Source organism: Ambystoma mexicanum, chromosome 9, assembly GCF_040938575.1.
Source record: "Ambystoma mexicanum isolate Mex_15411 chromosome 9, UKY_AmexF1_1, whole genome shotgun sequence".
Taxonomy (NCBI): Eukaryota; Metazoa; Chordata; class Amphibia; order Caudata; family Ambystomatidae; genus Ambystoma; species Ambystoma mexicanum.
In genome coordinates, this window is record NC_090931.1 from 247,288,189 (window position 1) to 247,300,774 (window position 12,586).

The following is a 12,586-nucleotide window of genomic DNA, read 5'->3' on the forward strand; positions in this document are numbered from 1 at the left end:
CCAAGCATATATGTGTTCGTGTTTTCAATTCCTAGAGTACCGAAGTATAGAAAAAATTCTATTATTAATCTTGTTTAACTGACCAAATGACAATAATTCCAACTATACAAATTACATGAGACGCACCTCTTTAGTGCTTGTAGAACCTCTCTTTTCAGACTTTGCGCACACCCATGTGCGTGGATCCGCCTGTGCGGGTGCCAACTGTGTATGTGGTAAGTACCACCTCAAGCGAACTCGTACAGAAGAATAATTTCTAAAGTAAAGACAAAAGGAGGGGGGAGTGGATTTAATAAGTGTTCCATTACAGGTTCTGGATATCACTAACACAGTTAAACTCAAATGTGTTCCTATATTGCAATTTTTAGTCTGCATGGCTGAGCAGAATCATCCACCCTACCATCCTAAATTGCTACTTAACCACTGGTTGCTAGATAAAAAATGCTATTGCTATCCCAAAGTTCCCTTTAACAACGGGTTCGGGCAATTTTGAGGCAATTGTAAGCTTTCTCTGTGGGTTCAGAAGAAAGTATATGTCTTACCTCCGCGGACGAAAAAGGGGGGGCCCGCATTGGAGTCCTCTGGTATCCAGAGGGAGAGTAGCGCTCTCCAGTCCGCGAGTTTCTGTGTGTTGAATGCTCGGGTCCATGTATTTGTGCATCGTGCGCATAGCGCGAACGACCAGGTCGAGCCTCTGATCGTTCGCGCATGCGCATGACACACACTCCTTGTCTCTGATTGTGCATGGGCTAGGCAGGAAGTGCGAGCGGCAGGGTTCAGTCTCATCATCCCTCTCACTATACCACACAGTATAGTGGGCGGATTGTTGGGGGGACAACCCCGCAGCCCCTGTGTTTTTTTTTTTTTCTGTTTTCTTTTTTTTTTTTTTTGACTTACCTGCAATGCTAGCATCAAACGTTTGAACTTTTGGTGCTAGCATTTGTAGAACGTTTTGTACATGCAACCGTTTAGATACAGTCTTTTTGTACAAAACCGTCTGCCACGAGACGCTCTCTTAGGTGGATTTATGCTCAATCTTGTTACTCCGTGTTCTAAAGTCCCATAGCACGTCAATGCGGAGTAGTGATGATGTTGCATGCCGTAATTCCACATGCACCATTACTGCCATACCTCAAGCAATAAGCAGGCAGATGTTTTGGTTTGAGTACCAAAACCCATAATTAGGTGGAACAGTACAACAGGCGGGGATTTCCGAATGCCACTAAATACCACTTTTTTGACTGGTCAAATGTCGTCCTATGCTGCTAACCATCCATGTTTCCTAATGCAATGTTTATGCAGGAGTATGACTGACAGCCATGGAAAATGTGCATAGTGCTGTGCGTGTGAGTGCTCTGAATGTGTCCCATTTGGTGCCTGAGCTGCAGGATTGACGGTGGCTGGTGGAGTGATCTCTCGTTCTCTATGTATATAAACCAAGAGTAACTTGAACTGTACATTTTTGGAATAAACGACCGTGACTTTTCTATCAAGAGGTTCATGGCTGGTCTTTGTGTGGGGATGTCCAGTCCTATTTATAACAACCACCCAACTTGCATTGAGGACTTGATGCCCTAGCTCTCTTTCACCCTAAGCTGCCCATCTTAATTAAATTTAAACAGTTGAATGGTACCTCCATTTAAAATTAATTGCAGTGGATCTCTGCCTCACCAGGTAATATTCTGGTAATCTGAGGGCTAATCCGGACATCGGGATGAGGGACACTAAATGTATGTTTAGGAAGTAAAAACACCAATACATTAATTTTTATCTCCTTTCATTTTGTAATCTGTCATAAGGAATGTCTCTGTCTAGTTTCTATCTCCATATTTATCATGTGATTTGTTGACACGTCAGTGCAGGGAAGTAACTTCCATTTTCCCTTTCCACTTCCTGTGATGTGCTAAAATGATAGCATGTGATGCGTTGGCCTGTGTTTGGTTACTATATCCAAAATAAAGATGGCAGTAGCCTTGCAAGCAAAGCTTGAAATCAACAGAATGACCAAGGAGGGATATTTGCCAGTGTCGGAGAATAAAGTAAACGTGATTGCAGTTCCGTGGACAAAAACTGTCTGTTCACCAGACTTGTCATCTACCCATGTTCATATCTGAAATTAAAAGAAAAGGACACGTCGCCTCTGTTAGAAAATCTGTCTTTCTGAAGTTCACAGGGACATTGCTCTGTGTTTGAAGAAGTCCTTGATAAGCTACATTACTGTCACTAAGCAATGGGATGTAAGCCCACTAAGCCAGCATGAGTAGGCGATTGTGGGAAGATGCATGCTTTTAAATATGTCTAGTAAAGATCAACCCGGTAACATTGTTCATGAGGGAGAAGAAAGCGCTAGGCTATTGCGTGCTGGCAAAATATTTTACAAATTCAACGAGAGTGTTGTGAGGCAGGAACTAAAGGAACATTGCTGTATCTGCCGCACAATATCTGTACACTTCCTAGTTGTGTTGAAGACTCAACTTGCTTCAAATCAAGGTTGGACATTTTTGGGAGCCATTTCGCACCTGCTTATAGCCTAGAAGAGCCTCGTTAGCGTGACACGAACAACTGCCAAGAGCTAGTTTTGATTTGCGGGCTAACTGGTTCCATACAATCATACTTGTGTGGCATTAACGCTTTGTTGGGTTATTCGCATAAGAGCACAGTTTTGGTACTGGTTATGCAAGTCTGTACACTTTTTAAATAATTATTTTCATTCTTTGTACAATTCAGCCACTTACATACTTTACTGTTTGATATCAAAGTTCAGACTCTCGGCCGTTGGACTGTGCAGTATTTTTCCTGATGCGAGGCTCTGCCTATTGCTTACTCCTCCTGCTCCTTCATTTCCAACATGAATTTCGAAGCTCACTGATCGTTGTGGACCAGGATAACTGTATTATTTGATTTGAATGCTGTATTGTGGCTATCTTTCGTTTTGAATTTAGATGCGCCTGCCATTCCTATGGCTGGTGTTATGCACAAATCGCATACTCATGAGGCACATGTATTGAGAGCACAGATGTTCTAAAATATTACAAATTAAAATTGCCCTCGCACGACTCAGGTTCTTTTTTTACATAAATGTTCGAATTCATCAGCCTTCCCAAATCAGACCTGCCAAGTCTCCCGCGAATATAACAAGAGGTGAGCACATTTCGGCCAGAAGAAGCGATCTCGAGTGGATCGGACTGATTTTAAAGCCGCCACACTAGTACACCACTGCCTTTTGGGAGTTGCTCCTCTCCATCTAAAGTCACTGGTACACCCATACGCCCCCAGCAGGGCCTTGCGTCCCGGTAACCAGGGTCAGATTAAGTGTGTAACCTACAAACAGACCAATGGATTGCACAGATCATTTCCCGCTGGAGCTACTAAGCTCTGGACCACTCTCCCGACTGCGTTGAGACTCGAAAGAAAAAAGTTTGACCGTGCTTTGAAGACATTCCTATTTAAGTGAGCATTTGTGAGAGTCCTATTCTCACCTTTTCTTCTGTGTCCGGTTTATTTCTATGTTGTCCTGTGTCTTTATGTTGGTGCCCTGATGCCTGCGGTGCCCTATAAATCTATAAATAAATCGAATAAACTCACGGGAGTGTCCAGCAGAGGGAGACAAACACCAGCACTCGCTCCCACCTAATAAAATGTATTTAAACCCCAATGGAATCGTATGGGGAAAATCCTTTCTCCTGCTTTCTGGAGAAACTTGGCATGCCTGGCGGTTGTCTTTGCGTGCCCGAGATGGCCTCCAGCCTGACCATAGAGTCAATGTGGCTACTAAGCTTGAAATTCCATCCAGTTGCAGCACACCTTTTTAGACAAACGTGAACATTCTCTGTGCATGTCGACAGAAATTTAAGGGGTCTCCTTTTTGCAGGCTAATTTCGTAAAAGCTGTTGGGTGCTCTCAGAAAGACGTTGGAAAACCCCACCAGCCACGTGAAGCACGGTTTCGGAGATCATGGAGCAGATTCTCAAAATCTTTTTTTGTGGGGTGCAAGTTATGAGTTATGCAAGGGCCATCATGTCGCTTGCTCCAAAAAAGGTGCAACTTAAATTCACATTGCACATCGGGATGTGACCATCTTTGAGGTGCACATTATGAGGCCTGTTTTTACCCCTTTGCTCCAACCAAGGGGCAATCTGCACATTTTAAAGTGCATCCAAAATGAACAAGTGGGATACGATTCAAAAGGCGCGGAAAATACTTCTCCCTGCACCGGTTTGGTATGAAAGTAAGCTAAGGTTGCACGTTGCATGACGGTGCATTTCCTAAGCCTATGGTCCATTAAGTGTGACAGTAACAGTGTTTTCCAGTTACTTTTCTATCCAGCAAACGGGGGTCGACGTTTTTCTGACAACTCCGAGAGTAACGTAATCAAGGGGGCTGGCCAGTGCATCATTTGCCCTGCAGCACACACCCCCTAGAAATGTACAGATGACATTGAGAATAAGTGACCTGCTCATTTCCAAAAATGGGTCACCTAAAAGCAGCGCGTTTGTTATAATATGCCATCCTGGGTGTTTTAGGTATGAAGGTTCTTTGTCATTTTTTAAGACATCTGTGTTCGTTTTCCACTGTTCTGCATCAAGGTGAGCATTTTCTGCGGCAGCAATTTCCTCTGTTCTGTGCCTTAGTCCAGGACTCTACCTCTGTGAATGGTATACACCTCTAAAGCCTCTCTGTGCTCTACACTGGTGTTTATCTGGCAGTTTCGACAAAAATAAACATTTAAATGTACTAATATAGATGCCAGTAGAGGCATAGGGTGGCGGCTCGTGAGCGTAGTAAAAGGGACCTGTTTTGATTACACTTCGGGCAGTCTGCGAGTTACGTTATGGAGGTGACATTGCCCTGTTTACGTGTTTGATATCAGCTCTATTCCTTGGAAGTCTGAAAATTAAATATCACATTACATGTAGTATTTTTGCTGTGGTAATCCATTGTACCTTTTGTGCCAGACCAAGATAAGCGGAAATACTGTGCCTCATTACAAGTACGGCGGTGCAGGTAAAAACGGCCATAATTTGCCAGTAATTTCATTATCGACACATTACCGCACCGCAAGAAGGTAAATCCTCCCCTTTACCGCCAAAAATCAGCAAAATCGGCACAAAGATCACTGGTGGTAACTCTGCCGAAATCCCCATGGAGTCCTATGGATTCCAAAAATGGGGACTTGCACTGCCTACCACCACTTGTAATCCCACAGTAATTGTGCAGGAACAAGTGGCGGTAACAACAATAAAGTTTGGTGATAATTTACCACCAAGTGACTGCCAAAATCATAACGAGGCCCCCAGTTCAAATGTCCAGAAATGGGGTTATCATTGTTAGTAGGTTGAATGTTTTCTCCATCAATACATGACATAACTGCAATATAGTATTTTATTTTTAAATGCCTTTCTCAATACATTGTCCGAATTTTCCCGTTTTTGGCCAATCCGTTTTGTTTCCGATCTCTCTCTTATTGGGAGTTGGAGGGGGGGGATACCACCATAACCCCAGGCCCCTTCTACATGCTAGCCCCTTCTTTAATTTTTAAAAAATATTATAACCCTTTCCCACCACTCTACTTTATAAAAGTAGCCAAATTCGGGTCCTATTTTTCAAACATGATTTTCACGCTACCACTTCACTTAATTGCAAGGCGTTTCCTTTCATGCAGGTGTAGCGGACATCACGCACGTAGTTTCCATCAGCATTAAAAAAGAGGGAGAAAAAAATGCCACCAAACATAAGGACTTTGAGGGAGAAGAAAAGAGCAACACTCCCATGGGTGAGTAGAGTGTGCTTTTATTTAATTTTAAATGTGCATTTTTATTCAATTTTGTATATTTGGGTGCCAATTGCCTAATCTTTAAGGTGCATCATGGCCTCCACATACTTACTGCAGTATTGCTTGCAGAAAGAATTACACGTTTTTGTGTACAGTGTATATATTTTCACGGTCTAATGGAAGAGAGAACATGACCAGTGGCAATGAAAGATTATGAAACCTTTTTCTATACAGCGTTCTTATTTAATTGGCAAAGAACCAAGCCTTTTTTTTCTGTTTTAATAAATTTTATTAAAGTATTAGAATATGAACCAATAAATAAGTAAACAACCAATAGTTCATAATGACAAAGTGTATACAATGCAATCACAAATAAGTAATAAAATTACAGCCCAGCACGGAGATATAACAGCAGTAAAATAGAGAGGCAAAGAAAGTATGTATGATAGTAATAGACCTCATTACGACCTCGGCGGAATGGGTTTAACGGCGCCGGTAAAGGTGCCGGTGCCGTTAAACCCATTCTGCCCTATTACGAGGTTCCCTTGCAGGACCCGCTCTGGACGTCTGGTCAGACCAGACATCCTTTGCGGGTCCCGTGAGGGGACCAGGGAGTTAACAACGGGCCCGTTATTAACAGGCCCGTTGTTGGCTCCCTCCCCATTCCCATTGAGCCCTATGGGGGCTCGAATGGGAATGTGGATGGGTACATTGAATGAGGAATTACTGGGCCCTCCAAGGTTGGAATGGCCCAGTAATTCCTCATTCAAGGAACCTGTACCTGAGTTTGGAGGTAGCCATGCCCTTATTAAGGGCATGGCTACCTCCAAACGCGTAATGAGGCCCAATGTCTCAAAATCAGCTAAAGCAATCAAGTAATAAAACGGAACTGATTGCGATGCAGATGCATAAGCAACAGGTAATTTAACATTATACATTGTATAAATAGCTCTTGCCAATACATCGGAACCAAGCCTTTTAACCTTCGGAAAACATTTATTTTCAATAAACCTTAAATTATTAAATTATGACTTCTTAGAATCATGATCCCATTCTCTTGACGTAATCTCTGATGTATTGTGTCCTATTATATTTCTCATAGCGCGTAGTCACCTTTGGGTATCTGCTGTGGTTTATAAAAGTATACTTACATAACTGTTAGGCAAGATTGTATGCAGTACCCTTTGGGGGCACTACAACAACCCTGACCTCCTGGCAATAGGAACCCAACCTTGGTTATAAGTCTGTACTACACAGGTTGGTAGTGTGGCCGAGTAGGCAGGCGTATCTCAAGAGGGGTCAATGTGAGCTGTAGGGGTTACACAGAGATTCACAGTGACAAGTGTTCAAATAAACTCTTACACAGACACACAGGGTTTCTTGAGTAAAAAAATATTCATTTATTTACCAGTCAGGGCTTCACCAGGCAAACCAATGGTCCAGGAGGCGCAGAAGGTCTCCTCTTCAAGTTCTTCTTTAGATTCCTTCGTCCAGTGGTCGACTCTGCCTGCCAAACCAAAAAGCCTAGCCTTTTATGCAGCTTGCTCCCATTCAATCCAGTCTAGCTGTCAGGCACCCAGCAGGGTGGCTGTCCATGCCGGGCAGGCAGCCGGCCAATCACCTAAGAGTGCATTCCTGTCTCCTAGGAGACTAAGCAAAGGGAGTTTTGGGCACCTTCCTTGCTTCCTGCCCCCGCCAGACACCCTGGAGCCAGAGGCAGGCTTCACTCGTGAATCCCGCCAAAGGCAAAATGAACAAAGGGACCAAACTTGGTTTGGCACGCAGAGTAAATCTCAAGAAGGACCTTTCCACAATGAAATGGCAAAAAAAGACCAGGGCCATTTTGACAAAAATGGCACCCATGGGTGCTTTACCATGGCTGCGAACGCAGCCGCTGTAAAATCCCATAATGGTAGTAAAAAGTAAACCACTGCCACCAGCCATTCAGTGAGGAAAGGGTAACAACATAGACATGTTTCATGAGAACCTAGACAAAGGGGATACCCCTCCAGCACACTATTGTAAGATAGTGTGTGCTGGGTCTAGAAAGTTATAAATGTAAGTAAAGTCAATTTCACTTTACTGCTCTGGGAAACAGTAGTTTATCCTAGAGAAGGTAATCAAACCTTTGGGAAATCTGAAAGACTTTCCTCCGTCACTCCACTGAAGGTGCTGTGTGGCACAAAGATTATGCCTATGGAGTTTGTCAGACTCCACAAGCAAAGGGAACAGGGTACAAAATCACATTGAAATACATGAGAGAGTGGGGATAAAGGGTCTCACTCTCTCCAGGTTAAAATAAGTCCTCAAAATCCAGCAAAGTTGCTGGAGGTCTCTAAGGTAAAGGGAATTGGCACATTTCTGAGAATTCTCCCTAACAGGGATGGGTGCTGTTGAGCACCCATCAGGGATGAGTGGCAATCGTAATGGCTGTCTGATCGTGAGCCTTCAGCCCCATCTACAATCCTTGTACTGATAAATCCTCTTACTTGCCTAAAAAAAACAAGTCGGAGAAGAGATTTGGTGGAAGGACAGGACCGTGCGCCTGTGGTCCAACTGTGAGCCCTCGCCACTGCATAGCACCGAAAGAATTTTACATCGAAAGAGTGGTGTGGTGCCAGCTGACTGCGGAGCGGGAAACGGCCTGACTGGAGGAGGAGCTGTCTCCCGTTGAGACTAGTGAGCCGGACCCACGTGAGGCTGGATCTAAGCATTCCTAGCACCGGAGAACTGCAAATGCTACAACAGAGGCGGCAGAGCGGCGTGAGCCAAGCGTACCAGAGCCCTTCACAGATCCTGCAGATCCAGCAAGTTCTCTGGGGCTAGTGGAGTCCCCTGAAGCACTGCCCCACTTGGTAACAGACGAGGCAGTGCGCAGCTGCATTTCGCTGCGTAATGCTGAGAACCAGCAAGGTGCAGTGCGCGGAGGTGACGGCCCCCTCAGAGAGATCTGACCCGATGAGTGCGACCCCACCCTAATCCCACAGAGGGAAGCAGCCGACAGGAATTAAGGTGCTGAATGAATAATTGTCCCCCAAGGAAGGCGGGCTGGAGGTGCCGTTGGGGAGCCCCAAGACACAAAGTCGTGAACATTGAACCAGCGCACACAGCGGGCAATGCTCCCTCGACCAGGGGATATGGATCCTGTCGAGGCCCTGGCACACTCCCGACTGCGGCCTTGCCAGACTCTGGCCCAGCTGCCGTTTGACAACGCCCTCTCGTACCCAGGTCCTTGAACCATCAATTTAAAAAATAACGCATAGTGCATTGTGCTGGAAAGGGAGGGTGAGGCGCACACGTGCATGATGTGGCTGCAACTGACCATAGCGTACATGCTGGATTACAGTGTGTACTCCTATTGGAACCATCAGCAATTGGAGGGCACAGCGCGCAGCCCCGGCGGCCCAAACTGCTATTGGGTGAGGAGTTATAAGTTAATGACGTTGATCCGTAGGGTCTGCGTGAGCTGGGGGCACAATCTGCTCAGCAGGAATAAAACCCACAGTGGGCTGACCGCATCAACTGTTTGCAGACCCATAACGGCAAAGGAAACTGGGGAGGTGGCCCAAAGTCTGCTGGAAATGGTACACAGAATCACAACGGCACCATTTTCTGCGCTAGTTGTTAGAGGGCAACAACTGATTGGATCCCAGCTAATCCAGCAGAGAAGGAAACATCATATGTAGATCCCATCACATCCTCACTGGCAAGGTGGGAAAACATCCTTATACAGACAACAAGGCCTAATAATATCTTCAAATCGAGAAAGAGATCTGGACATACTCTCACTGCAGTGGCATCCCTGAAAAGGAATCCAGCCCATCCGGACAACACCCACCTCTAAAGAGCTGAACGCCAGATATCTGTGGCACCGCCACTAGCTACCACAGAAACCAGAACAATATACAGTATAATGCATCAGACGGGCAACAGCTCTGTACAAAGTGCATGAGAAGCACTCAGCAACGATCATAGAATCATAGTGGGGAAAAGAGTAGGTCCACAAATCTGATCACTGTGGCACACTCGCCCAACTACACTGCTTTGCATACAAATCCGATTGTTGCTAGGTACGGTGAACACAGAACCAGCGTCAGAAGCCAGTGGCACTGCAGCGCTGCTGATCAGGATCTCTGCATTCCCAGAAAGGGTGCCAATAAGAAGGGCCCCATGGATTCGTTCACCGCCCCCCGCCTCCAGAAACAACTACCCTGCCAAGCACAAGCCAGGGGCAAAAATGGGGAAAGCAGCAACACACGTGAGGATCACCTTCTGAATACCATGCAAAGCGGATTTATGTCAATTGATGCAAAGCTTGATGACATTGGGGTCATTACGACCATGGAGGTAGCCATGCTGCTATTTGCAGCATGGCTACCCCATACCGGTACTGGGTCCATGTTCCCTGAATGGGGAAATACCGGGCCATTCCGACCTTGGAGGGCCCAGTAGTTCCCCATTCAGGAAACCCAGACCCGGTACATCCCCATTCCCATTTGAGGCCCCATAGGGCCAATGGGAATGGGGAGGATGCCAACAATGGGCCTGTTAATGACGGGCTCGTTGTTTGCATCCTGGTCTGCCCGCGGGACCCGCTAAGAGACCTCTTAATGAGACAGTAGGGGGTTAATGGGGCCGGCAGCTCTACCGGCCCCGTTAACCCCCTACCGCCAGTGTCGTAATGACCCCCATTGTCTCCATAATGGGATCCCTGAAAGCGAAACTCAGAAAGAGAGTGGTTATATCAATGAGATGGAAACAAGGGTCAGTACCACAGAGGACACTCTCGACCGCAATGATCGCGATATAGCATGTATCAAAACAGAACTTAGCAGGATGAAGAATAAATGTGACGACCTAGAATCAAGATCCAGGTACAACAACATCCGTGTGGTGGGGGTACCTGAAGCGGCCTGTTCAGGCCCAATGGATCAGTTTCTGGAGAACCTTCTTAAAACGTTATTGGACCCCACTAAGCTTTCTTTGCAATTCCTGGTAGAGCGCTTCAGACTCTTGCCCCCCTGCCGCGTCTAGGTGCGCCTCAGCGTACAATAATTGCAAGATTGCTGAACTGTAGAGATGGAGACACAATTCTAAAACTTTCTAGAGAAATGGGGACACTGCTGTATGAATCCAGCAACATGCATATTTACCCAGATGATTTTGCTGCTGGAGTGCAGGCACAAAGGAAAACATACAATCTGGTTAAACGTCTCCTCAGAGCATGTCGAGAGTCATACTCTCTGATCTTTCCTGCTGAATTAAGGATTCAGCATGGGGGAAGGGCTCATTTCTTTGAAAATTTGGCTGAGGCGCTCATCTATGTGGAGGCTTCAATACCTGCACCCCTGCCTCACCAGAATAGAGAACCGAATGGCCCATCGGGAGACGGTGGGGACCGAGATGAAGAGGATGACTGAACTGGCGCTATCATTGAAATTACTATCCAGTTGGGCAGTGCGGAAACTAGGCACGCAAGAAGGAAAATATAGAATTGAAGATGTGGCACGTTGGAACTGAGACGGGAGGACATGGCGGTCAACGCAGGCGCCACAGAGCTTCCAAGGTTTGTGGGACAATACATCAAGTTGGGGCAGATGGTAAGGGTGGTAAGCGGAGCCCATTGGGACTCAAAGGTTGTGGGTAAAAAACGTGGAGGGAAAAGTTACATGTGGATGAAGGGGTGGATCAGACAAATTGAGAAATATAAAATGTACATTGTCCTGGCTAAAGTAAAGATACGTACAACAGACAGCAATGACTAAAAGTATGAAATTGATCTCATGGAATGTGCACAGGCTAAATAAACCGATAAAAGTCAGGAAGGTGTGGGCTTACTTGAAACGACACTCACCCAACATAGTGATGTTGAAAGAGACTCATGCGTTGGACGCAACACACAGACAAACAGCTCCAAGATTGGGTAAACATAGGTGTTATACTAGTTACTCCTCACAGGCAAGAGGAGTGATTACATTAATACATAAATCCATAAACTTTGTTGGGATTACCCACATAGACCCTGACGGTAGATATGTCATTGTTGCAGGGACCATTAACAACGCACAAATAACATTAGTAAACACATACGGCTCGAATATTGATGACCCTGCATTCTACATTCACGTAGCCGCACTGATAGAGCAGACGCTTGGTGTTCCAGTGTTATGGGGGGTGGAGGCGGATTTCAACACAATTCTTGACATTACAAAGGATGGGTCTAACACCAGAAACCATGGAAACATGAAAGCAGCCCAGACAATACACAAGATTATGACACAATACACATTAATTGACGCCTGGAGGGAGGAACACCCAGACAAAACAGAATTTACATATTATTCCACAGTGCATGATGCACTATCTAGAATCCACTTCTGGTTAATAACATATACATGGTTTGATTAAATCCTGTAGCTCCACCATACTACCGCGCACCTGGTTGGATCACTCGCCGGTGGTGCTCCAGGTACAGTTGACCGCGGAAACGAAATCCCAGACATAATGGAGAATGGCCCCGACAGCACTTACGGACACCACGTTGGCCGAGGCCCTGAGAACGGAAATGGAAGCCGCCTTCGAGACTAACGAGGGGTCGGTGGTGAAGTACACCAATGTATGGGAATCATTTAAAGTGTGGTTCCTCGGCATGATGATTGCCTCCACGGCAGGTATACTTAGAAATAGTGGAGGACTCTGTAAGGAGACTGGAGGATGAATATGGCGAGTCTGGCGACAGGGCACTCCTGGGATTGATTAAGGGAAACCTTATAAAATTCCGAGATCTGGCGGAACGCAAAGTACTATTTATAA

At 45.6% G+C, this 12,586-nt stretch overlaps 1 protein-coding gene across 1 annotated transcript in view; it reads left to right on the top strand.

The window, feature by feature from the left end:
• LOC138487919 (zinc finger protein 773-like) overlaps window positions 1-12,586 on the top strand; it is a 160,631-nt gene that overhangs the window by 81,129 nt on the left and 66,916 nt on the right. Inside the window, exon 4 of the mRNA XM_069614545.1 lies at window positions 5,663-5,773. Coding sequence (XP_069470646.1) covers window positions 5,663-5,773 — 111 coding nt within the window. The remainder of the gene's footprint in view (window positions 1-5,662; window positions 5,774-12,586) is intronic.